This window comes from Anopheles funestus, chromosome 2RL, assembly GCF_943734845.2.
Source record: "Anopheles funestus chromosome 2RL, idAnoFuneDA-416_04, whole genome shotgun sequence".
In the NCBI taxonomy this organism is placed as follows: Eukaryota; Metazoa; Arthropoda; class Insecta; order Diptera; family Culicidae; genus Anopheles; species Anopheles funestus.
In genome coordinates, this window is record NC_064598.1 from 4,616,668 (window position 1) to 4,642,364 (window position 25,697).

Below are 25,697 nucleotides of genomic sequence, written 5' to 3' on the forward strand. Positions count from 1 at the left end.
ATTACCATTTTGAAATCTGTCACAAAGTTGCACTCAATTTCCAGCTCGATCATAATGTAATTTAAAATATTTTTTTGATATTTGTTTTAATCAATTTTCATATTAATTTCAACAGTAAATTAACTCACGATCTTTCCATCGCTGCAATAAAAAACACTTTACTGCATTGCTCTTACAACCCTGCTCATTTGTCCATCCTCCATAATGTCCATAACCGCTGCAACCATTCGGTGCAATCAGAATAATCACAACGCTGCTTATTCGCATCTTATCTTAACGCTCCAAATCGCGCACCTGCTACAGCGACTTCATCGGATGTAACCGTGACCAACCGGCGTTGCGTAAGCGAAAGCCGGCCACCATCTGGATTATGCGTGCACGCGCTTGCCAAAAATTACCATCTTGAAATCTTGCGCATCCCGAGGCAAAGGAGTCGCATCCACCCGTCGTCACACGGACCTTCTGCACCGTTTGACTATCGTCGCCTCCATCACCAACTAGTATGGACACGCGAAATGAGAGAAGCTTATCGTGATTCGGCACTGCGCCAACGTTGAAATCGTTTTGCCGCTACAAACCGGCCATCGTTGTGTGGTTAGGTTTTTGTTTTTGGTCCGAAAAGTTGATGACGCAAGCGGACGAACCATTTTGCTGCATGGCTATGGAAGTTAATGCTGATCGTTAAACTGCTGCCTCAAGCTCCAAGCAGCATCTGTTGCATAGGTGCAGTTTTGAATATTTATCCTTCCTGGCTGCTTCTCCTCTTACCTTGCATTTCTTCCAAATTGTGTACAATGCAAAATATGTTCGATCACTCATAACCTAACCACTCTGGCTGGCCATCGGTTACATTGCAACGCAAAACAATCGAAAACCCAAAATTCGTAATATGTACACACTTCGATGACGTTCAGCCAAAATTTTGAAGGTGGCATTGGTTAATGATGCTGACGGTATTGGGCTGGTTGTACCGTAAGCGGCACAATTGTGTCGATCATAATGAGGCAATAAAGATTTTCCCACAGGCACCAACGAGTGGGACATACGCCAAAACAACAGCAAAATCAACAACAAACTACATCTCACTCACCCATCTTACGAGTGGTAATTTGAAACCGGGACAGCAGTTTGTAACCGACAGCTCACCCATAACTGGGTCGATTAAATACCAATAGCTTGCGCTAAGTGCTTCTTTCGCCTGCCTTTTAACCACACTGCTTAAAAGCACCCTCTCAAGAAATCAATCTCCTGTGGGTATTGCGAAAAAACAAGGCCGTTTTTCCAGTAGCATTCAGTGCGGACGCTAATGTGGTACTTCCTTCATCGTTTCGCTTCCTTCCGTTTTTTTTTTGCGTTAGTTGTTTGCAATTGCTTCATCTCGCCGGAGCATCCGACCGCAAAAGGGTCGTTCATTCGATACTTCCATCAGATCGCTCACAATGTTTCAACTTGCACACTTCTGAGCCGTCACATGGAGTGCATCTAGCGTTGCAACCGATTCGCAATCGATTCCATTCCATGCCAGAAACCGGAAAGAAACGATACGATGAGGATGTTTGATGATGACATTTAGTTCCACCCGATGTGATGGTTGTGGAGTGATCTTGAGGGGAATGGTTTGAATGGCGTTATGGTCGCTTAAGACATTGCAGGTGAATGTGCGCTCAATTGTCACGAGTCCATCATCGTTCAAGGTTAATTTGAGCGCATTCTATGCAACTCCACATGTCTTGCCCAACGGTCCTATTCTATGGTTGCTTAAGGTTGCTTTCAAGCCTCCGTGTCATATTAGCATGGAGAAACGCAAAGATCTCTGCACGACGATCTGATGAGATCGGTTCGCACGTGGTGGAATGTGTAGACATGTGTGAATTTGACGCCCTTGGGGCGTTGGTTTGGACACTCCTTTGAACTTGCACGTTCATCGGTGTTTGCAAACAGTTCATCATAACCTTTGCCGGTTACTTCACTCTCGACGACATTGACGGTTTTAATGCTCCAATGTTGCGTGCCGAACGAGATCACAATCGCGTAACAGGCGAAGACGATCCTGGGCATGACCTTTAAAAGCTGCACGTTAATATTTCGCTTATTTAACCCAAAACCCATTTCCAGTCCGGTCGTGTCCAGTTACGAATATTGAACATTCGTTTGGGGTGGGTGGGTTTTTGCGAAATCCACAAACATCAAACTCCCATCGGTGAACAAACTTTGGACAGTGCGTTTGGAAACCGTCAAACCAGTTATTCTTTCGTTCGCAATCCGGGTTTGGCTCCGGGGAAGGTACAAAAAAAGGGAATGGCTCCTGCCCCGAGTTGCAACACGAATGTGGCAGCGGCTCTGTGAGAAAGGTCTCGGGCAAGTGTGCCTTTTTTCATTTTCCCTTTTTTCAGTGGCGTGTGTTACGTAAACGCGGATCGTTTTTATCTTTGTCTGTTTCATGCTGGGCAGCAGAAGGCTGTACAGGAAGTTTTGCTGCGTTATCCGGTCTATGCCTAATCGGTAATCGGCAAGCCTGTTCCCCCTGATGGATCCGGTGTCCGGTGTGGGTATTATAAATTTTTGTCTTTATTTTTTTCGTCCACCAAAGGGGTACTATTTGTTTCCTTTCATGAATCGGGGCGTATTACATCACACGCGGGGATGAACTACGGTGGAAATGTTAAAATGATATTGGTTTAAAATTTTTACTCTAAACTTTGTTGTTGTTGTGTCCAACTTCGATAATAGCAGCATTTTTGTTAATTCTAAGATTATATAGTTATATTTTAACACAAAAAGATACATGCAGCTTCTGAGATACACGATCCCTGATAAACGCGTATTTGCACATAGGTGAAGTTGGTAATTTGACAGCTCAGTTAGTGTAAAGAACGAAATTTCACTATAAAAGAAAAAAATGCTTGAAATTACCTTCCATTATATATATTATATACTACAAGTTAATTTATTTTTTCAAACTTTGTATTGAAAAAGCCGTCTTAGATGGACACCCCGAGTGGCGTCAGATATGGAGCATCTTGTACTTGCAACAGCCCTCCTAAATAGCATTATACGAATACGGATATCAACTGCATAATTTTCGGAGTACCTGTATATAGTATATAATGTATATTATAAAATGTTTTTCATTCATAAAATGTGATTCATTCTAAAATGTAATAAACATGAATGAATTACCCTGTATTATCATACAGGTTGTATAGCTCCAGAGGATTGGATTGTTCACCATAAACGTGTCTTTCAGGCGTTCATTTCTGTAACGCTTTGCCCCTAAATGTAGACAACTCGCACTACTTTCTTCATATATCATACTGAAAAAATAAGTTGTGATAGTTTTTAGCTGCTTCTATTAATCTTATTGATATTGCTACATTAGCTTTTTAAATTTTTAATCAAGCTGTAATCAGCTTGCATACCGGAACGCCAAACGAGACGATGTGAGATAACTAGTTTTTAAATTAAAAATTCAAAACGAAATAAAATCTATAGCAACTGTTTTTTCATAAATGTCTAAAGTATTTATTCGCTCAATGTAGGAAACGCGATTTGGCGTGAGTAAAACCAACAACGGACTAAAATTTATTACAAGTTTGTTATTCCTACTTACATACTTTCAGTCAGTCAGTTTGTATTGGTTTGTTTATGCGCAGCTGCAGCTGATCCGAGCTGTGCGATCTTAGCGTATCATCAAACCGCCTACTTTAACTACAATCACCTTGCTTAGAATAATCCTAATGGTACAGGAAGCAATGTTATATACAGCGTGAAGCAGCGTCTTTTCTTTCATCCTAGTCTTCACTATCTAGAAACGATTCCGCGCTTTTGTTGGAGTATAAAATTTGGCATTAGAATTTAGGACTATCGACCATAATTTCGGTAGCGACTCGATCCTTTCCAGCTTAGCTAACAACCGTTTCGTTAGTACAGGGTGCATCGGTGGTTGCGTTTACCGATTCAATCGAATCTGTTTGGTTGACGTTGCTTAGCGTTTCGTTAGCAAACTGCTGACGCTTCCCTCGGCGTGAGTAGCCTTTCTGGAGCCACAGTTCCTTGATCAGATCGGCACCTTTCTCACCGATCATGATAACAGGTGCGTTAATGTTACCGCTTGTGATGCGTGGCATTATGCTGGCATCAATCACTCGCAGCCCTTTGATGCCGTAAACGCGTAGCTTCGGATCGACGACAGCCCACGGATCATCCGGAGGTCCCATTTTCGCCGTTCCGGACATGTGGTATATCGTCATTGTATACTGCCGGATGGCACAGTCCCAGTACTCGTCGGTAAACTCCGGCAAATGGCGACAGTTCGGCACTTGCTTGCTGTGGAAGCGAGCACCAAACCGTTTCATGGCCTGCGTTTCACCGAACGCTATCGCAGCCTTTACTCCTTCGCGCAGCACCCCAACATCATCCGGATGTGTGAGATAGTTGTGGTAAAGCAGAGGATAACGCAGAGGATTGCGCGACTGTAAGCGAATAAAGCCTCGGCTTTTGGGACGCAACATCATTGGGAAGACACCGAACACATCCTGGTTGTTGATCGAGCTGAACATGTCCTCGTAAAATTCGTCCTTCAGACCGTGCGCTTTCTTCACCTGATCGCCACCGTCCGACGGTGTGGATGCGCTTGTCAACATGAACTCAATATCCGGCCAATCGTCCGTCTGGTTTGCATATTTGGTGCTGATGAAACCGACCGCCTCCAGCCCGATACTGCTCGTCAGCGGTCCGTCCTCCGTGACAGCATATCGGAGGGCGGAATTAAGGTTCACCAGACGGTTCATGATAACCGAGATGGGTTGATCGATACGGAACACCAGACCACCGACAGCGATATGATCCTGCAGATTTTGTCCCACGCCGGGAAGGTCGTGTACGACAGGCACGCCGACGCGTTCAAGATTTTCTCGTGGTCCAATACCGGACAGCATCAGCAGATGCGGTGTACCAATAGCTCCGGCTGAAAGAATAACCTCGCGCGTTGCAAATACTTGCTGCTTTTTGCCGTTTCGCATAAACTCAACGCCCAGCGCGCGGCGTGATTCCGGATCCAGTATGATGCGCGTCACGTGTGCGAACAGCGCGACGTGCAGATTTTTGCGATTGCGCACCGGCCGCAGGAAAGCCTTCGAAGTACTGCAACGCGTACCACGACGCATGGTGAACTGGAAGAAGGCAAATCCGGTTTGCTGCTCACCGTTAACGTCGACTATATCGTAGCCCATCTCCTCGCCGGCCTGCAGAAAGGACACCCCGAGTGGCGTCAGATATGGAGCATCTTGTACTTGCAACAGCCCTCCTAAAAAACGAGACAAATAAGTGAGTTACAGCAAAAAAGCTTAGAGAGATTGGAAGTTGAGCCTTCGCTTACCCGTTCCATGCTGTCTTTTGTTACGTGCCAAGTAGGGGTTCCGTTGGTCTTCCGACTTGCGGAAGTACGGCAGGACGTCCTCGTAGCCCCAACCGGGATTGCCCAGCGCCCGCCACAGGTCGAAGTCGCGCTTATTGCCACGAATGTACAGCATCGTGTTGAGCACCGACGAGCCGCCGAGGACCTTGCCTCGTGTCCAGCAACAGCGGTTATCCTTCATCGCTTGGCATGCAGTCTTCTGTGGCTGGGTTCTGGGGGAAAGGAAATTTGGAACAGAAATGAATATCTTCCTTTTATAGAATCGAAACTTATATCCCATACGTTTGAAACAAACCTAAACAATAGATACATACATTAAATGTGTTGACCTTGAAGATGTATAGATTGCCACTAGGGCTAATTGGATTTGTAGCAGAGATTGTGACCATAAAAACACTTCGACCTAGTTTCGCAGGTGTTTTTGAGATTAGGAAACAGTGAGTGTTTGACCTTTTTTGAGCCAATGGCAAAATTTGTTTAATCCTTTTGCTTTGTAATGCTTGAAAGCTTAATGCTGCAACATGCGAAAGGATGTTCTTATTTGAGAGATTGTCTCTTCCAATACGATTGAACCGTTAGCTAAGCGGCTTGATTAATAGCGTTACTTCGACAACAACTTAAAGCGACGCATCACTCAGCCAAAGGCCATAACATCACATAATGCGTCCTTGTCTATCGTCGATGAATTGTATTAACTCCATTTGAAAGAATGAATCATTTATTAGGTTCTTTTCTTGCCGACCTTCCTGCATTTAGGACGCAACCAAGTTGTACGTGTATTTTAAGTTTTTTCGAAGTTCAAGGATTTTATGTGAACGTTGGGTGGAAACGTGAACATGAGATATCGTTTATGATCGTCTTCATTAATAATAAACTGTTTATTTGATAGAAATTGATTGTCAAATCATTTTGAAAATTGATTGTCAAATCATTTTGACATTTGTACCAAATGTCCTCCTCCGGAAGTTCGAAACGTAGGGAGTAAATCAATTTTGAGCTGTCCAATAACCTCAAACCAAGCGGACTACCTCCGACAAGTCACGAACCAATATCTTGCCATAAGTAGATCCGTATGCAACGGTCATCGTAATGACTCGCACAAATGGACAACATGGTGAAGAAATTTGTCTCTTCGCGCGTCTATTTGTCATATTAACGCTTTTCGGTGGAGGTGGTTGCTCAGGTAAACATGTCAGCTGCGCGGCAAAATGTTGGCCACTAGCTGCATCATCTTTACTGCCGCGCGGCACGATGAACATGGGCTTAACGTGGTGTGCAGGTGCCGGGGCCCGGTCGCTCATCGAAGTCTCTCAAGGTCGTTCCATAAGCCGTAAGCGGCACACGTAATACACAACCCAAACAACCGGCTGTGGGTTTGCGGAGACGCCGGTGTCTTGGAGATTGTGTCGTGTTGCCAAAAAGTTGCTCAAACTTGTAGCGCAAAGTGCTTCCGATACAGCTAATTTTGTCGATCGAAAGCTGCGCGTCGTGCCGAAAAGTCATCGTTGCACTCATTGTCTGAACAACTCTTGTGGTTAACCTTAAGCGTTAAGTCACAAGGTTTCGTTCCGGAATCTGAAGAGTATGGTTGATATGATGTGCGTAATGTTTGATCTAGGTAATGTTTACCGGTGAATGCATCAGATTTTGTGCAAGATGTATACCAAATAAATAGAGTTTATTTTTAATTTACACTTGGACAAGGCGTTTAAGATATCGGGGTTTTTTGATATTATTAGATATTTAGATATTGGATTTTTTTTAAGAACGAAGTAATTTCGATTGAAGGAATAATTTACATTAGGCCAAGTCCATCATGAGGATCCGTCATAATTACCGGTAACTACCGTAACGAATTACGCTAGTAAGTGTAGTTTGGCTGAGTGGATCCAGTAAGGGCATCAGTTCAACGAGCAAGTCTAGAGCCGGCTGTCGATGGACCAACCGTCACGTACGCAGACTTTTTCAACCTTGGGAAAGCCCAAGCATTTCTTCTTATGTCTCGTCATTCACCGTGTAACGAAGAGCATGAGAGCAAAAACCGACCGAAGTATCCGATGCACCCACCACGTGTACACACGTGAGGCGTGTGCGGTACCACGTTGCGCAACGTAAAATTGTAGCAATTTGTAGCAGTCGATTAGTGGCACAAGAAGCAGTGTTTGAACATTCTTTCGCGGTGGAGGATGTAGTTGAGGGCCGATCTTGAGGTGTCTTGATCGTGCCCTCGTTTCACACTGCCTTACAACAATGACCGATTGGGTGGAAAAGGATGCATTGGGCTGTTTTTTTTGCTATCCTACTCCGCGCACAATATTTTTTCAATTAAAAACTGTTTTCCCTGTCTGTTGGTGGTTGGTTACCTCATCATCTTAAGAGACCCTTTGTCAACTGAATGGACCCATACCCACGGATGAAGATGTTGGCTGCCCGCCGAGAAATCTCCACACTTTTGTGCGATACCGTCGTGTGATTTCTAACGTCTTGAGGTGTCAAACCGAAAATTAAGAATATCATTTTCAAAGTTCAATCATTGCTCACCCCAACTGTCAACGGTGATGATGTTACTTTTCGTACGATCGACCTTGTTCTCCTTTGCCCCTATCGCTTTCGTTCCCGCTTGTCAGTCGCTCAAGTTCAGACCATCGGCAGGTGGCAAGTGTGCGCCAAGTCACCGCATCAGATTGGAGGCTAAGCAGAAATCGAGTAGGAACCAATCCATTACGCGCTCGATCAGCTTGGTCGGTGGAATGGGTTGCGAAAAGCTTCGCCGATCCCACGATCGCTCCACCGAAGGTCGTCACGGTTTGTTCGCCTTTCTTTTCATCTTTCAGCGTTAAAGCTCGTTGTTTACTTTTTGGTCGATCAATCTGGTACGCTTCTGGTTAGGGTGTAATATTTTCGTTTTTATTAATGCTTGTTGCTTAATAAAACGCAACGAAGTCAGCGCTTGTTCTGGTTGTAATTTAATAGGTGGCAAATGCGTAATAATCGAGCGCACTAATTATGCTTCCTCGTTATCAGGTGATTGTTATTGCTATTCAAGACGCGGTCTAATGATCTAAAATTTACACCATTTTTATGTTTTGACAATACAATTCGTCCGAGCTCACAATTCTGCTCCCGACTAAGTTTTGCCTCTGTTAGTGATAGTGTTCCGGGCCGGGGTCTATTTCAGGTGGGAACACCTGATCCATCAGACATAACGTGCCGTCCATGTTTGCGTGCGCTTTCCGGGTGCAACATCAGACATTACGTTAGCAGTGCGCTTCGATTTCACGCCACGGTATTCAGTATTCTACGAGCGCATCGCACAACCATACCCTTATGCAATCGGCCACAACAAGCACGTCCTGCTCTGCATCTGAAAAGGGAAAGTGATCGGTGTGGTATCGCCGTCGGCTTAACAGAAAACAAAAAGAAGCGCGCTTTATAGGCTTACGAAGTAAAAGCGTACCGTTGCATCGTTAATTGTTGAAGCCTTGATGCAAATCAGTTCTGGCATTGTGATGGTTACACGGTTGGTTCGCTGTATCTTGCCTAGTAAGGAGTTTAATGACCGTGGTATGATAACGGATAGTTATGTAGGTCGGTATTAGATTGATTCTTGTGTCTTCCTTTATGATCAAATTTATGTAGTCAATCAATGTAAGAACTACACTCTGCAGCCGTCGACTCAGCAACTCAATATAATATCTAATTGATTTATGAAAACCCATGAAGAACTAAACAGGCTTTGTTGGTTGATTTCTCGCTTTCGTTTGGATGTATTTCCTTCGGTTACTCGAACAACCGTAAAACCGGTTCCATTCGGCTAAGAAGCATGTTATGTTGGGGTAGGTCTTGGCGGATGGACAAAGAAAAAAGCGGCCACCATTGAGGAAAATTTCTTGCTGTTTCCGTACCACGGAATAGTCCTCAAATTTGCTCGACAGGGTCACGAGCTACAGTTTTATAGGCCATTCGGTACAATAAAAACATCAAATGGGTTGTAAATGGATACCAATAATTTCACCGTAAAACAATCTTCACGATTGCATTATGCATTGGGAAAGTTTGCGTTTTCGCTTCACTCAAACCGCTGCACAGGGTGGTGCCGTACTTTACAATAATTTTTAAAGTTCGAATTCAATAGGTTGCAATCCAATTTTTTTGTTGCGATAAAATGGACACTACTGGCTTATGAAGTAGTACAGTACACAGGAAAAAATATATCGAAGTTCATATTGATAATTTACTCTTTTATGTACACGTCAACTGTTGGAGATAATTAATGATTTTACATTCGTGTAGTTATCCGAGAAAATATGATTAACTATGGTCAAAGGTCTCGCTGAGATACCTTGAACGTCATTAGCTTACTCGCTAAAACGATGTGTATTATTTAGTAAGTGAGGGCTTTCAGGTTTTAATGTATTTTCAAAATCGTTTTTCTATCGAAATTTTGCTAAACTCTATTTTCTATAGCATGAAAAAGGTTACTGATGTATAAGGGTAACTTCTATACCATTGACTATTTGACCCCGTGAAAACGATCATCAGCAAAACATTGGAGCAGGGAGAAAGGCCTGTAAAGTGTGTTTTTTTCTCCCTCAAAAAAGCCGCACGAATAAAGATGCTACACCCTGAGGGTGTGTAGTACAGCACATTGTGTCCATAATATTTTTTTTTTGACAACCTCAAACGTTCAGTATAGTTCAAGTTCAATTGAAACTACCGCGTCTTCAAAGCAATTGCTTACTGGCGTTAATGGTTCCATCACAGGTCATAACCAGTCTATAGCTAACCTCATGCAATTCGTGGGCATTATAAAAAACTAGTGTTTTTTGTTGTTTTATTTTTGCTTTGCACTTGCTATCCCAACGTAAAACTATACGCACCAATTTCATACATGAACTTGACATTGGCAGCAGTGTTAGGATTTTGGGAGCTGTTACGTAATTAATGGCTGGAGCATTGAAGCTACTAAAACCTTCACTATAGTACCAACTAGGAAGCCATAAATCGCACTTGCAGGAAGGTGTTGCGTTTAAATGTTTCACTTCAAGGTTCGTTTCTATTGGAGGGAGGCTGTAACTCAACGAATTACCAACTAACTTTCAACAACGACGGAGATCATTTAAATGACTTTGAAAAGGAGAGGTACATCATGCCTTAGGTGAGGCCATTAGATTCAACTCCAATCTGCGATCGCGAAGGAGTTATGTTGGACGTTGGAGTTTACTGCTACCTTGTAAACTGTACCACCGTTTGGCTTCCTGCATAGTAACCTCTAGTTCAATGCTTTTACCTACGCGTGAGGTGCTGATGGTGCGAGATAAAAATCTTTAAAAGCAAACACATTAGCTACTGCTAGGTTCGGTTATTTGCTAGATATTAGGGTTCATCAAGAAACACGAACATAGACGAATATATTGAATGTTTTCGCTTCACTTTTTCAAAGCTCAACCTTCAATGATCCGAAGGAAGGGGGTGCCATAAGTCATTAAAAATGACTTAGATATTCTGTTCCGTTCGTCGTGCGATGGCTACCTGTCTATACAACAAAACGCTATGCGGTAACTAGTTGTATCCAATCATCGGCGCAAAAAGCAACCTATCCATAACCTTTCACATCCACTCGGGTTTTGTATGATTTGGATCGCGCGGTAAACATTAACGATCGAGCATTAAATATGTGTGTACGCTTATGTAAGCACATTTATCGCATAAGTTAAGGCTTGCTGCTGAAGCACACTACAAGTAGCATCTGCCCGTTGCATTTGCCACAGCACGAAGTGCATACGGTCAGACCGGCTTTCTTGGACGAACTCTTCAACTTGAGCATCTCGTGACTCACCCATCGGCCAGCTATCGGTGCGAGACCTTGTTGATACTATCCCATTGACGGTTTTTTTTTAATCAAAAGCGCCTGATCGTGGAACGGGTGCATAAATGAATCAACCGCTTCGGGTGAGTGAAGTAACGGAATCGAACATTTTCGGGTACGCCATGTTAGCGCGGTAAACATAAATTGGTTCCGCGTGTTGATTTCCTTTGAACAGCACCTCTAACTTCACCATACATCGGTGAGCGCCAGCGTGTTGACGAGACTAGCGGGAAAACGTTAGCGTCAAACAGCCAGACTTGCCATTTTGTCCGGTTTCCCGCTGGTTGCTGTCCTGGGTGACGGTAAAACTTGGTGTGTTTTTCTTTTCCAAAATTGGTGTTCGTGGTAACCTACATCAATGTGTGGTGGTAAAAGTAGTTTCATCACTGAACGTTCATTGCGGGTGATATTTGAAGACACGCGAAGGTGTTTTTGATGCTGTGATGGTTGTGAACTCATAACAGGGACAATAAAATTGTCGGAAATTACAGAAAACGTTAGGTTGCGAGACAAAACGGAATTTTCAGCTGATGTGGATGTGTGTTTGCATAGTTTTGGGCTATTCCACTTCCATTTCAAATTGTTTAAAGCAAACCAAATATGATCTCCTAAAACTAGAATCTTCAAAGACAAGAAATGTAAGCAAGAATTATGATATGTTCGAATCTATTGTTATTTATTATAGGTTAATCATTATAAATCAATTTATTATATTCAGTTCCTGGCTCAATCAAAACATTGGTCTTTAAAAATAGACGTCTTATTCTTCGATGTAGGTAATCAGGAAGATTCAATGCTTTGAACTTGATATTCGGTTCACCAAGTCAGTAGGTGACAACTGTAGCTCCTTGAGGCTATCACACATGTCTAAAGGCAACTTTCAGGTCAAGCTTGCTGTGATCTTCAAAATGTTACCTTCGGTCCAAGTTCAATGTATCGCTTCAAAGCTTGTGCCCCTTCGTCAGCAGTAAGCAGGCAGGGTGAACGAGAGGATTAGACGTAGCTCTAAGAAAGGGAAACCCAAAAATGAAATAAAAAAACCCTGAACATCTAAATCTCTAAATCCACCCCTAAAGGTAGGAGACTGCGGGCTCATTGGTAGTCGGTCGCGAAGATCTGGTGTTACAAGCGACTATGTCGGAACTGTTTTTGGCCGAAGGCCTTCGACCTTTTTTCATTTTAAATCACAAGGTTTGGGCACGTGCATCGTTGTTTTGCACTTTGCCGGTTAGAGTTTTATTGGTTTAAGTGTTTTTTTCAGTTTTATTTCCTTGGTAATTCTCTTCCTAATTTCCAACACGTGTGTATGCCGGTATGGTGAATAAAGCACACGTGTTATGCACTTTTCCATCAACTTATTGCAGTTGGTAGGTATTTTTTCCTCTAATTAACGCATGTAGTTCTTGCTGGAGCATGTCAGATGTAGTGAGATTGGTGTGATTAATTGATCTATAATCCATAGATCGATGCTAGGAGAGGCTATGCAGAATTGTGAAGCTTGATCTTTACAACACGCAGCTTCGGAGATTATTTGCCATCATTATGTACCGTAAAGATATCAAAATTGTGATTAAGACCATTCACCGGTGCGATAATTGTGCGCTTCGAATGGAGATAGCTTTTAGTACGGACGAAATAAGAACTTGGAAATGTTTCACCGTGTACAAAAAAGGTTTTTTTCTGTTCATCTTTTCCTTTCACATGTGTGTGTTGGAAACTATTTCATATATGAATATTCACAGCATCCTGCTCAGCTGGAAGCCGATAATGATGAGATCGAATGCTCTGATTAATCGAATCACCCGATAACATTATAGAAGAACACGTTTACATACACCAAAAGACACACCTCTTTCAGACCCCATGCGCCTTTTGCTGCCAAATCATATGGTTGTATTCATAGATTCATCGCATAAACCGATTAATGCAGATAACTAACCTTGTTTATGATAAACGCACGCGTGATTTGATCTTGAAGCTGTCCAAGTCGAACGGTTATGTTATTTTTTGTACTGCCCTACACACCGGCTCAAGTTGTATCGAATGACGTTGGCGATACACTGCCCTCACATATGTGTGGAGATGGGCAGGCAGTGGCGAATCAAACGTAAGGTCAGGTAACAGGTTCTTTTTGGTAATAAAAAATTGTTTTGATAAATTCACCTTCATCTAACAAAAAAAAAACTGCTAAAATCGATAGTGAAATATTCATCAACAGAGTAGTTTTCTCCTGCAGTGGATTTAAATAAAGTAATTCGTTCGAAGAAGTATATGTTTGGTTTTTTTGTTTTACCGGTTTTTTTTTCACTACAAACAACGAGAACACGTTTGTGGTCTAGATTTTATGGGTTTGAATCAGACTCTCGATCTTTGATCGCAGCCATGATTAGGTGAGATTTTGTGAATGCATTAATAAACATGATTAAATCCTTCTAAACGCTTTTTTTAACAATCATTCTAAATGGTGCAAATGTCCTTCCGAAAAATATGTTAACATATTGCCTCTCTGTGTTACTGTTAAACGATCTGTGTCTGTGTACTAGAGTGTTGTCGGTCTGTGCTGATGATTAATTATTTATAGCATACTGGCTATCGTGATTTTATGACACCATCATTTGGCTCGCCCACTTTCGTTGGCCGATCGCTTTCGACACTCGGTGCAAGCCGTAGCGTAAATTAATTCCACTTCCAGCTCGAATAAGGAGTGCGCCTAAGCTTCCAAACGTATAGCTTTGGGCGGCATTCCAAATTTTAGCAAATGTATATATGGTGAACTGTTCGCCTTCGAACAACACGAGACACTGGACTGTGCGAGTGAAACTGACTTAAACTGTGCCTAGCAAACGGAAGCCCACTTCAAAAACAGTCTCTGTTTTTAGTTAGTTTGGAGAAACAAACTATAACCTTTACTTGTCGTCAACGAAGAAGTATTTCCTCACGTATTCGAATGTTAAAATGTAATGACCAGCTACGGGATCAATGCAGCGTTAGGGATTAAAATAGCGATCACTAGCAAGGTGTTGCAGTTCGGTCATTTGAACGCCTAACAGAACTAATGGTTTATAACAAAAAAAAAAGATTGCATAATGGAGGTTTTGCCGTTCAATACCAAAATCGGCTTTGACTGGCTTGGGCGAACACTTCAAGTTACTTCGGAACAGTGAGTAAAAATTTCTAGACGATAGTAGGTGCTAATTATGATTACCCGATATTGTATACTGTTTGCTAACCTTGTTGACCTGATCTGACCAATCTAAAAAAAGGATTTTTTTTTGCTTTTGTTCATGCCGGTTTAATGCTCACCAGATATTGAAGCATGCAATTAACTGCCAAACTCATACATTATCATGGCACAAATCAATCATTTATCGCTTTTAGCTGTGTTTTTTTATATTCCACCATTCAATATGAATGATTTCGGTTCCGTGGATTCAACACAAAAGTGGGAGTGTTTCTATCGGCATCTAAAAGGTCGTACAGTTCCTAAGTGATTGCGCTCGAAGCTATCGAAAATAACCACTTAACACTTTCCAAAGTGAAAAAAAGCAGAACCCCGGCCACCGATACGTTTGAGGGGTGCTTTTTTGTTACCCATACCCCATATGCAAGCGTTATTTTACGCAATTGCACTTGGTTTGTTAATCGTGCACCTCCTCAAACCGCCGTCCTGCTGGCGAGGGTTCGTCGCTTATGCTACGCTCAAATCAGGGTCAGTTCTTGTGCGCAAAAGCACGTCGTCTTAGCCTACGCCTGAGTAACCGCATCGAACATCATAAGGCAGGCATATTTGGCAGCACAGCCTAACAGCCTAACCCAAGAAGTGCATTCGAAATGGTAAAAAAGTGCATCACCTCCAAAGTCACCACGCTTGGCTTAGCACACCGCGCATGTTGTCCGACGACTTTCTGAAATTGCAGAACTTGCTTCGCGCATTACCCGCACTCTACCATTCGGGTACCGTTTCTCATGTCTAGTATACCAGATGCACCGTGGCTAGCGAATTGCACACTATTTGTGCAACAATATTCCCTATCCCACCACCTCCCCAAACCTGCGACGACGTCGACCACCTACCTATACTTCCAATCCAGCTTGCTTTTGTGCAGATAAAGCGACAGGATAGGAACGTCAGAGACCTCGGTTTCGTGCCCGCCAGCTTCGAGCAGCAATACCTTCCAGCCGCCTATCTCCGACAGGCGCGAGGCAACGACAGCACCAGCCGAACCCGCACCGACAACAATGAAGTCATATTCTCGGTCCACCTCCGGCACATTGAACGGTCGATTCTCCGGATCAAACAGATCGTAGTTGTAGTAGGCGAGTGACGCTATCAGAATCGGCACAATCGCTAGCTTGCCGACACCGATAACGGCTGTGGCGGCAGTAATGGCTGCCCCGACCGCGGTTGTCAAGCCGGCCGCGGCAGGTGTGGCTTTCAGTGCGGCTCCCGCCAACAGCGGAATAAGGGTACCAAAGGAGACCACCATTGTGTCTCGTACGGAGACCCCGGTCGTTCCGTACGCTGGGAAAGTTCGATCTAATAGGTTGCCGCAGCAAAACGTTCTTCTAGCAGCTGGTACCTGCGGCCTGTGGTTGATTATAGTGCTGTTTGTTTATTTCAAAATTAAACTCCAAACCAATCTCGCTCATCATCCATCAACTCCCGTTGGGTGAGATCAGGGTATTCCGCGGAAGCGCCAGCTTATTTGCCCGCCACCATCAGCATTAATCACTACACTTTACGCCTCAAAACCACCCGATCACTTTCCAGCACACATACGCACACGTTTCGCAGCCACTTTCACCAATTTTTCATTCAGATTTCGCTTTGCAGTAAAAATGGAGCTCCTGATTTTCGCGACTTATGTTACGGATGTTTTCGTTTCACCTTCCGAAAATGCCCACTTCACGTGTTGGTGTGCATTAAGCCTTCGACTCGAGCACTGCGCAAATGGGAGACCGATCGAACGGTGATTGGTGATCTACTGACACAAAATTCGAAAAAAATGAAACGGTGCTCCCGTCGAAAGGCTCTTTTAGAATTAAAGCCTACCGGGGACGGTTGGTAAATTTTGCGGTACACACTATCCCGCACACTGGTCGAGACTACGCACAGCAACAGAAGGAAAGCGAACCGATCGCGTCGATCGACGAATGTGAACTGATCGAGTCTGCACGAGCCAGCACGTGGATTATGCAATTTGGTGAGGTGCTGTGGTTCGGCTGCTTCAGCCAGCTGTTACAAAGGCACTGTCGTGGTGGTGGTAACGGTGTGTGGCTGTATGTGTGCGCGAAATTCAAACCAAACTCATTGCATTCAACCGGCTCCGTATGATGATGATGGTTTCACCTTGTCGGCTACTTTGTGTCACGCACGACAGATATGCTTCCTTCTGTGTATAAGTTTGTGGAGGACAGAAACAGTGGAAAAAAGCGGTGTAGATGTGGAAAATTTAGCTGCGTGTCACCAGGTCTCTTCGAGACGGAAGAAGAAAAACTTCTGCTGAGATGGGTTTAATTTTTTTTAAATTAATGTCTAAAGCGCCGGTAGATTTTCATCTACAGTCGCACACAGACGTGCACAGATGTAGCGAAGCGTGAGTGGAGAAAAGTTTTAATATCCCTATTCGACAGAGCATAACCTCACCTAGAATGTCGGACATCTGATCGCCTAAAGAAGATAATTATGCTGGTGGGTTTTATACATTTATTTCATACAGTACCCGCACAAAATATTCCGTTTTTCTATAATCTTTAATTTTTAATAATATGTCGAGCAGCGCCTTCAGATTAATTATTAGTCCCGGCAGTATTAGTATTTTAAGATCATATTCTACGACAAATCTATCCTCGTCCGGCAGAGCTAGGAAGCCCTAAGTTGTATTGCGTACGTTAGTGTAAATTTCGTACAGAAGGGTAGTTTATTCAAGAAGAACATTTTTTCTAATTTAATTTAATTTGATTTAAATTAATAAATTGTGTTGTTTTCCGCAATGGCATTATTGATTCCTTTGGCTCTTGTGTTGTTTTTTCCATATTATGAAATTCTTCAACATACCCTGAATCGTATATCCTTTATAAACTTGATAAGATTTCCACATTCTGAGCATGCTTTTTACCTTAAATAATCGCAATTACTTTGCGCGCGAAAATATGCGTGCACTTTAATGTTTTATGTTGCCTATTTACAATTTCCGCGCTCACTTGTGGTTTCTTCCTCATTTGTTGTGATTTTGTTCCTGAATAGTTACACTCACCAACGGTACACTACTACTGGGTAGCTAGTGGACTAGCACTTACGCTTCCTGTAAACGATCGGATTGATTTATCGCAACATAATCAAATTGTTCCGCTATACCACATCACGGTTCGTTTCGTTTGATTCCTTAAATGTATACGAACCAGCAAAACGCATCGTCGATATGGGAAAGGAAACAAAGCAAAGCACCATAAACAACCTCTACACCTAGCACACCTTTCAATCATATAAAAAAATAAGCATAAACCAACCCCAACCCCGGCATTGATTGAAGGAAAAGTTCCACCTTCTGCACCCGTAAAACCATTCCAAGCATAAGCCCCGTTTAAAGGTAACTCCGCGGCATGATATCGACTCGATGGCCTTTGGATTTGTTTGTCGGAAGATTTTAGGCAAACAGCGTTATAGCTGCAAATGGAAAATTAAACGATCTCGACAACGTTGTCCCACCCCGTGATGTGTTCGTTATCACCGTGCCGTCATTGAGTTTGGTGTTGTTGTTGTCCGGTTTCCTCATTCGTCGCTTTTAATGTTCACCTCCAGTCACCCAGATTCATAGGGTACGTCAATACAATCGATCAATTTTCGCTTCATCTTCAAAACATTGACCTTCACCGAGATCGGATCGGCGGTGCCGTTTGGCCACGGTGTGTGTAGTGTTCCGTTTGATTCGGTAATCGTAACGGAAAATGGAGAAAAAAGGCGCGAAGTGAGAAGTTTGAAAGTTCGTAGAGAAACAATGATATACGGCTGATTGGACAAACTTTGCTGACGAGATAATTAATGCAGGGTAATGTCCTTGCATCGCTGCATTTTATGATGCTGTGGCATTTATGGGGGGTATTATAAACTTTTTTTCTGGTTTTTAGACATTGAAGGGGGCTATTGGTTGTTTTACGGCTATTTATTTGCAAATGTTATTTCATGCGAGACCAAATCAATGCTAATGTAGGACACTATTTGTAAAGTTGTGCAAATTCGCTGAGATGATTCCAAATACTTTTAAAATATCGTTCTTGTATACTTACGTTCGAAAGGGTGGTTGATTTTATTTCCTTCTGTACAATCAAATACGTTAAAACACATGTACTTTCGAAATGTATAAAAATGTTTTATACCCTAATTAACGTTGATATATTGTGTAAATCACATTACTTCAAATGTTATGTTTACCTCACTTGGTTCAGTTATTTAATACCAGCCTTTTACATTGTGCTTATCGATTGAGTAGGCTTACGATGATGCATTATTCTTTTTCCCAACCGTGTTTCGTTGGTTGTTTTCGCCTTTAAGCAACTGCAGCGCAAATTGCACCATCGCTTCGCCGGCACACCGTGAGTGTGACGTTTTTGGTAAATGCACTAACCGGTCTGCGAGATGCACAGTTGCATCTGTATCCAGCATGTCGCTGTGCTGTGTGTCGTCGTTTCTGCAGGAATTTTGCCGACTTCATCTGGATAGTTGGTCGTACAGACCACTTCTACCTGTTAGGGGGGAGAATGCGTGTTGTCGCATGTGCACATACAACCCGGAGTGGCAGAGTAACGAAATTTGCAACGAAACACCCAGTTTGATTCGACCTTAGCACCGTGCTATTTCTAGCTTCGGGTATATTATACAATACAGAGTCGAGCAAAGATTTTAAAGCTAACCAATATCGATGAAAAGTGGGACACAGAAGCGATATGCTACTCATCAAATTGTAAAACGATCGACTAATAAAATGTGGTTGTTTTGTATCTTTTTTTTACAGGTAAATCATCCAGCCACCTAGCAACCTAGATGAATAAAATATTAAACTGATGACCGCTAATGAAGACGAATTTCAAAAAGGGAAAGAGTATGAACACGTATAACTGCAAGTACTACAACAATTTATATTTTCTCAACTACAGTCATAGTATTTCAACTCTTTTCGCTGTCGCTTATTTTAAGTGGTATTGGTTAGAAAGCAGTAAATTTTTATGTCACCTATTGGCTACATTTAAATTAAAATGTTAAGTAACAGTGATGTGCATCGTATGTAATGGAATGCCGTAGAAATCGTGTTAAGTACGTGATAGTCGAATCACTTTCTCCCTCTTCGAGGCCATAGAAAGCTCGTTGTAACCATCGTGCTGTCTTTTTGATTTTTCTTCATGAAGAACGATCTGACCGTGTTCTAGATCGTATCACCTTTACCTTACAAAACCATATTTAGCTATTGTAAATTTTATTTAACGCGAAAATATGTTTTGAAATATATCCACACATCAAACGTATTTATACTGCCTTCACTGTATAAATTTGCAACGTGAACCGCTAGTTGCATACTTTTAGGGGCAAATGCAGCAAACGTCTGAAATGAAACGGTTCTTTTTCTCAACACACATTCGCTCTGTATCAGTAGTAGAGATGAGAATAACAACTCTTTTTAGTGGGTCAACTCAGACTGAATGAGTCGTTATTAGGAGTCAGCTCGTTTAACGATTCATTTCGGAATCATATAAAACCCGGCATAAACGTATAAGTTAAGGTTCGGTCATTTTACTCACTCATGATTGATGCGACTTTGTTGAAATAAGTTTTTTTTCACTCAAATAATGCTTTAAGTAAAAAAAAGAATAAAAAATCATAAAAAAATAAAAAAAACCAAAAAATTTGAAAATTTCCTAAGGGGTTAGCCTTGGTTTTCTTGGGAAATTTAGCAAAATTTTAAAAATTGATTTATTTTAATGCGAATTAGTTGAAATAAGTTTCTTTTCACTCAAATAATGCTTTAAGTAAAAAAATGATAACAATAATAAAAAAATGCTATAAATTTGCCAATCTCCTAAGCAGAGGCGATTTTAAATATCCTCTATTTCTTAAACTCCAAAGATGCATATCAATCAAAAACTTTATTCAATCCCATTCCTTTATCGTATCAATCACAGCTCTGTATGTGGAGCTGAGCCTTTGTGTACATCGTAGTCTTCCTTTATCAAATCGGAACCTTTCTCGCCGATCATGATCGATGGTGCGTTTGTATTACCACTTACAATATCTGGCATGATGCTGGCATCAATTACGCGTAGTTTCTGCACCCCCCTCACCTTCAATCTCGAATCAACAACGGCAGTGTGATCTCCATCAGGTCCCATCTTTGCAGTACTTGTAGGATGATAGATCGTTGTTGACATGTAGCGAGCATAACACTCCCAATAGCTATCCGAATCATATTCCAACTGATCACACTCATCGATCTTCAAGTGGAACTCCTTTAGTTCGTGGTAACCGAAATTTTCCGTATCGAGAAACTTTCGGAAGAACCGTATGCCACGGATAACCGTTTTCACATCCCGCTGGTCGTCTAGATAGTTCGCGTTGATGATCGGTGCTTCGTAAGGGTCGGATGATCGAAGTTGTATAGAGCCCTTTGATTTGGGATTGAGCAGTGTTACCAATATCGTCAAGATTTCGGATTTCTGGTTCTGCTCGATAATCTGATGGGAGATATAGTCTTGCCATCCGAAACATTGAGCAATTTTTGCTACGTCAGGCGTCTTCCAGAGGTACAACATATGGTGGAATTGTATGTCAGGAAACTTGGCTGCTGGGCTTTGGGTGTTGATGAATCCTAGTAGATCCGTCACACTAACGGTACCGAACGTACCGAGACCGTAACGGAAATAGCTATAGATACTGTCCAATAATTCATCCATGTTACGTTCGATTGGCCGCGAACCGTGCAGAGTAAGAAATAGAGGTATGATCACGTGATCTTGCAAATTTTCACCTACCGAAGGTACATCTTTCACCACGGGGATGTTTAGTCGTTCTAGTTGCTGTTTTGGTCCCAGACCGGAAAGTTGCAAAACCTGAGGGGTGTTTACTGCACCGGCGGACAGAACGACTTCTTTACTGACACTTACCGAAATATCTTTCTGATCGGGCAAGTCGAACGTAACGCCAGTGGCCACTGTTCCATCAAAATTAACCTTTTTTACATGGGCATTTTTGATGATGTGCAGATTCGGTCGATCTTTAGCGGTGTTAAGAAATGCCTTCGCTGTGCTCCAGCGTCTTCCCTTGTACACCGTACCCTGGGCTACATTGTATCCGATGTACTCGTCACTATTGATGTCCATAAGCTCCGGTATTCCTAATTCTTGGGCCGCCTCTGTTATCACTAGTTTGGTCATTTCGTTGGACATGAAAGAATTGACCTTAAGTAGACCGCCTTGTGCATGGTATTCGGCTCGCTCCTGAAGAATATGTTGTGCTCCATTGTCTTCAGATTTTTTGAAATATTCCAGAACGTCCTTCCAACCCCAGCCCGGGTTGCCTTGCTCTTCCCAACGGTCATAGTCGCGACTATTGCCACGTACATAAAGCATGACGTTGTTACTGCTACAACCACCCAGCATTTTGCCACGGGGCCAGTAACTGCCGTGCTTATACCCTTTGCTGGCTGTGTTACTCTTTTCGGCATAATAATTCCACACATGGGAGCTGTTCATTAAACCAAATGACAGATACGGCACCTGATTACAGATAAGACATGACGGATTTCAGTATCGAAAAGAAGGTATTAGCAATCCTCAAATCAACTCATGCAGAAACACATAGCAAGCAACAGCAATAACCAACGAAACTGAAACACACACAAAATGAAAAATAGGCGATGGTACATTTATTAAACGTACACACATTCAGTAGAAAAAGAGGTAAATTTAAAGTTCAGTATGCTTTGGTCCCTCACCCCAATCTTCTTTAATCATATCGGATGCTTTTTCACCGATCATCATTATTGGAGCGTTGGTATTTCCTGATACTATGTTTGGCATAATGCTACCATCCACTACGCGTAGTCCTTCAGTGCTCTTCACGCGCAGCCTTGCATCCACTACGGCATCCTTATCACTGTCCGGGCCCATCTTAGCTGTTCCAACCGGGTGGTACAGCGTGAGTGTCATTTGCCGCGAGTAACACTCCCAGTAGGCATCACTATCGTACGCCAGCTGATCACATTCCGACATCTTGATTCTGTGGAGTTCTCCTTCGTGCTCACGGAAAGTAGGCGTATCGACAATCTTATTCATATATCGAATACCACGTAGAACTGCCGCGACATCTTCCTCTGCCTCTAGGTAGCCGCTCTCAATGCGCGGAGGATTAAACTCGCTAAAGTTTTCGGTGGCAAGCGTAACGCGTCCTTTTGATTTCGGATTTAGAAGCACTACTATTGCCATCACAACATCCGCCTCAGTTGCTGCCTCGAGCATGGACTGTGATATTTCCTGATTGTAGCCAACCTTGTCGCAAAACAGAACCGATTTTCCGGAACCTTTCTCGAACTGGAAGAAATGATATTCAATGTCCGCGAATGGACTAGAAGCGTCGAGCGTGTTAATAAAACCGATAACACTCGTCACACCATGGCCAGCCATTGGTCCCGAACGAGTCATAATGTACTGAAATAGATTTTTTGCCAATTCCTGCTGAATGTTGTAGTTTTCAGCAGTTGATTTGTGCAACTTAAAAAGAAGTGGCACAAACAGGTGATCCTGCAGATTTTCTCCTACAGGTAGATCAACAACCAATGGAATGTTAACTTTGCTTAGCAGTGCACTCGGACCAATGCCGGAACGTTGCAGAATGTGAGGCGTGTTGATCGCACCTGCTGCAAGGATAATCTCTTTCCGTGCATGTGCCACCTTCAGCACCTTGTTATCGATCATAAAGTTCACGTACTTGAAGCGTTCCGTCGAAGGATCTCGCTCCACCGTGACTACAACGGCATGTTTAATGACATGTAAATTTGGACGATCCTTCACTGGCACCAAGAAAGCCTTCGCCGGGCTACAACGTGTGCCATTGACGATGGTACCCTGCACACGACCAAAGCCAACCTGCCGCGCACCGTTGATGTCCGCGTTACTCTCGAATCCAGCATCATTAAACGCTTGCAGCATTACTTCCGACAGCGGGTGATTCACTGGGAAGTTGCCAACTTTTAGGTAGCCACCGGTTGCGTGATATTTGCCACCATCGTTGCGTACCAGCTCCGGATCGTGATTGTCTTCACTTTTTTTGAAGTAAGGTAGCACGTCGCTCCAGCCCCAGTTTGGATTACCCAGCTCAACCCAACCGTCGTAATCGCGAGAATTACCACGAACGTATAACATCGCATTGATGGCACCACATCCACCGAGTGTTCGACCTCTTGGCCAAAAAGAACCATCTTTTGAGCCCTTGCTAGCATGTGGCGTACGTTCAGCGTAATTTTCCCAGTCTGCATCGGTTTTCTGGATGGTGAAGAATGTCTCCGGTATCTGCAAAAAGCAATTTGTGTGTGTGCTGATGACTAACCCTTTTTGAAACCATTGCCCAAGACGAAAACAACAATCGGCAAAGAATGTAGACTACATCAAGGATTTAGAATAAGGCGAGTTGTTAGTCGGAAAATAAGGATCTTTATGGGATAGTAGTTTGGGATAGAACATTGTATATATTTAGTAAGGTATAGATCGAAAATGCTACAACCCATTTAATTGTTTTTACCAATTTGAACTTTGATTGTAAAATTAAAAAAATCATTGCAAACATATTAAAGATCAGCGTGTTCTTGTTTGATAAAATCTGATCCCATTTCTGCTATCATGATAGTGGGAGCATTCGTATTACCACTAGTTATCAAAGGCATAATGCTGGCATCGATCACTCGCAAGCGACGTATGCCTCTGACGCGTAATCTCGAGTCAACAACCGCATCCTGATCAGTAGCTGGACCCATTTTTGCCGTTCCAACAGGATGGTACGTTGTGATGGTTAAATGTCGTACATAGCACTCCCAGTATTCGTCCGTATCGTACACTAGTTCTCTACAGCCAGGAATATCGAGTCGGTGAAGCGTTGCACCTGCAGACCTGAACGCTGCCGTCTGAAGTAATCGTTGTTGAAGACGTATACCTTGAACCAGTACAGTAAGATCATCGTTGTTTTCAAAATAATTTGCCTCTATGATTGGATGGTCCCGTGGTTTAGCGCTTGCCAATCTGACCCGGCCTCGTGATTTGGGATTGAGTGTCGTAATGTGCACGTAAACCGCTGGTGTAAAACGGTCGACTTCTTGAAGAGATACGCTTATGGTTTCATCGAGCTCTAACATGGCTGCGAGAACCGCGCTATATAGACCACCCTTCGGAAAACCTAAGTTCATCATCTGTACGTCCGGAAAAGAATCGCTGATATTTTTTGTATTCAGAAACGCACCAGTATCTAGGAAACCAGTTCTTACAACCGCTTGGCTTTGATTTTGAACAGCATATGTGTAAAGATCATTAATCTGACCGAACAGTTCATTAGTAGTTGAGTCAGGCACAGCGTAAAATTTAAAAAACAATGGTACCGCTACATGGTCCTGCAGATTGCCTCCCACATTGAGATCGACTTTAAGCGGTATATCGAACTGCTTCAGTTCGTCCGCACGTCCAATTCCGGACAGCATCAATAGCTGAGGTGTGTTGATTGCTCCTGCTGCGACAATAACTTCTCGACGTGCTGTCACCTGCAGAACGCGCTGACTTCCATCAATAACGAAACGAACACCCGTGGCAACATTACGTTCGTCAATCAGCACCCGATCTACCAGAGCGTGTTTGATGACATGCAAGTTTTCACGGTGTCGAATTGGTGTGAGGAACGCCTTTGCCGGACTGCATCGCGCTGGGCCGATAATCGTATGCTGAGAACTACCATAACCGACGTGTCGGTCACGATTGAAATCTTCAATCCATTCGTATCCAAGCTCGATTGCAGCTCGTTTGAGGATACTGTTAAGGGTCGTGTTATCGATACGCTGCTCCACGTTCAAGTAGCCCCCTGTACGATGATACTTAGCACCGATACCGCGCACTAGACTGGGTGTGTTCATGTTTTCCGACTTTCGGTAATATGGCAAAACGTCTTCCCAGCCCCACTCTGGATTGCCCAGGTTCTTCCAGCGTTCGTAATCACGACGATTGCCTCGCACGTACAGCATCGCATTAATCGCACCAGAACCTCCTAGAGTGCGGCCTCGGGGCCAAAATGTTCCGTTGCGTGTACCCAGGCCCGAACTAGCCGTTCGTTGTACGTTATACGCCCAGTCAACTTCACTATGCTGCAATGCCATCGCCATGGTGGCAATC

The 25,697-nt window shown here is 43.0% G+C and overlaps 3 protein-coding genes across 11 annotated transcripts in view; 1 reads left to right on the forward strand and 2 right to left on the reverse strand.

Annotated features, from left to right (window-relative positions):
* Window positions 1-25,697, forward strand: part of LOC125762713 (flotillin-2) — a 150,216-nt gene that overhangs the window by 81,036 nt on the left and 43,483 nt on the right. The gene's annotated exons all lie outside the window — the stretch shown is intronic.
* LOC125762693 (glucose dehydrogenase [FAD, quinone]) lies at window positions 67-17,304 on the reverse strand. Its single transcript, XM_049425084.1, has 3 exons — window positions 15,360-17,304; window positions 5,378-5,628; window positions 67-5,305 (listed from the first exon to the last, which is right to left on the reverse strand). The coding sequence occupies exons 1-3, from the start codon at window positions 15,770-15,772 to the stop codon at window positions 3,903-3,905; spliced, it is 2,067 nt and encodes a 688-aa protein (XP_049281041.1). The 5' UTR covers window positions 15,773-17,304; the 3' UTR covers window positions 67-3,902.
* Window positions 20,405-25,697, reverse strand: part of LOC125762697 (glucose dehydrogenase [FAD, quinone]-like) — a 32,524-nt gene continuing 27,231 nt past the window's right edge. Inside the window, exon 3 of one of the 3 annotated variants that reach the window (XM_049425099.1) lies at window positions 20,405-22,049. In XM_049425099.1, the coding sequence (XP_049281056.1) occupies window positions 20,454-22,049 (1,596 nt within the window). In that variant the 3' untranslated portion in view covers window positions 20,405-20,453. Of the gene's footprint in view, window positions 22,050-22,176; window positions 23,841-23,862; window position 25,697 lie in introns of those variants that run through there. The other 2 variants (XM_049425098.1, XM_049425100.1) reach the window with 2 other exon arrangements.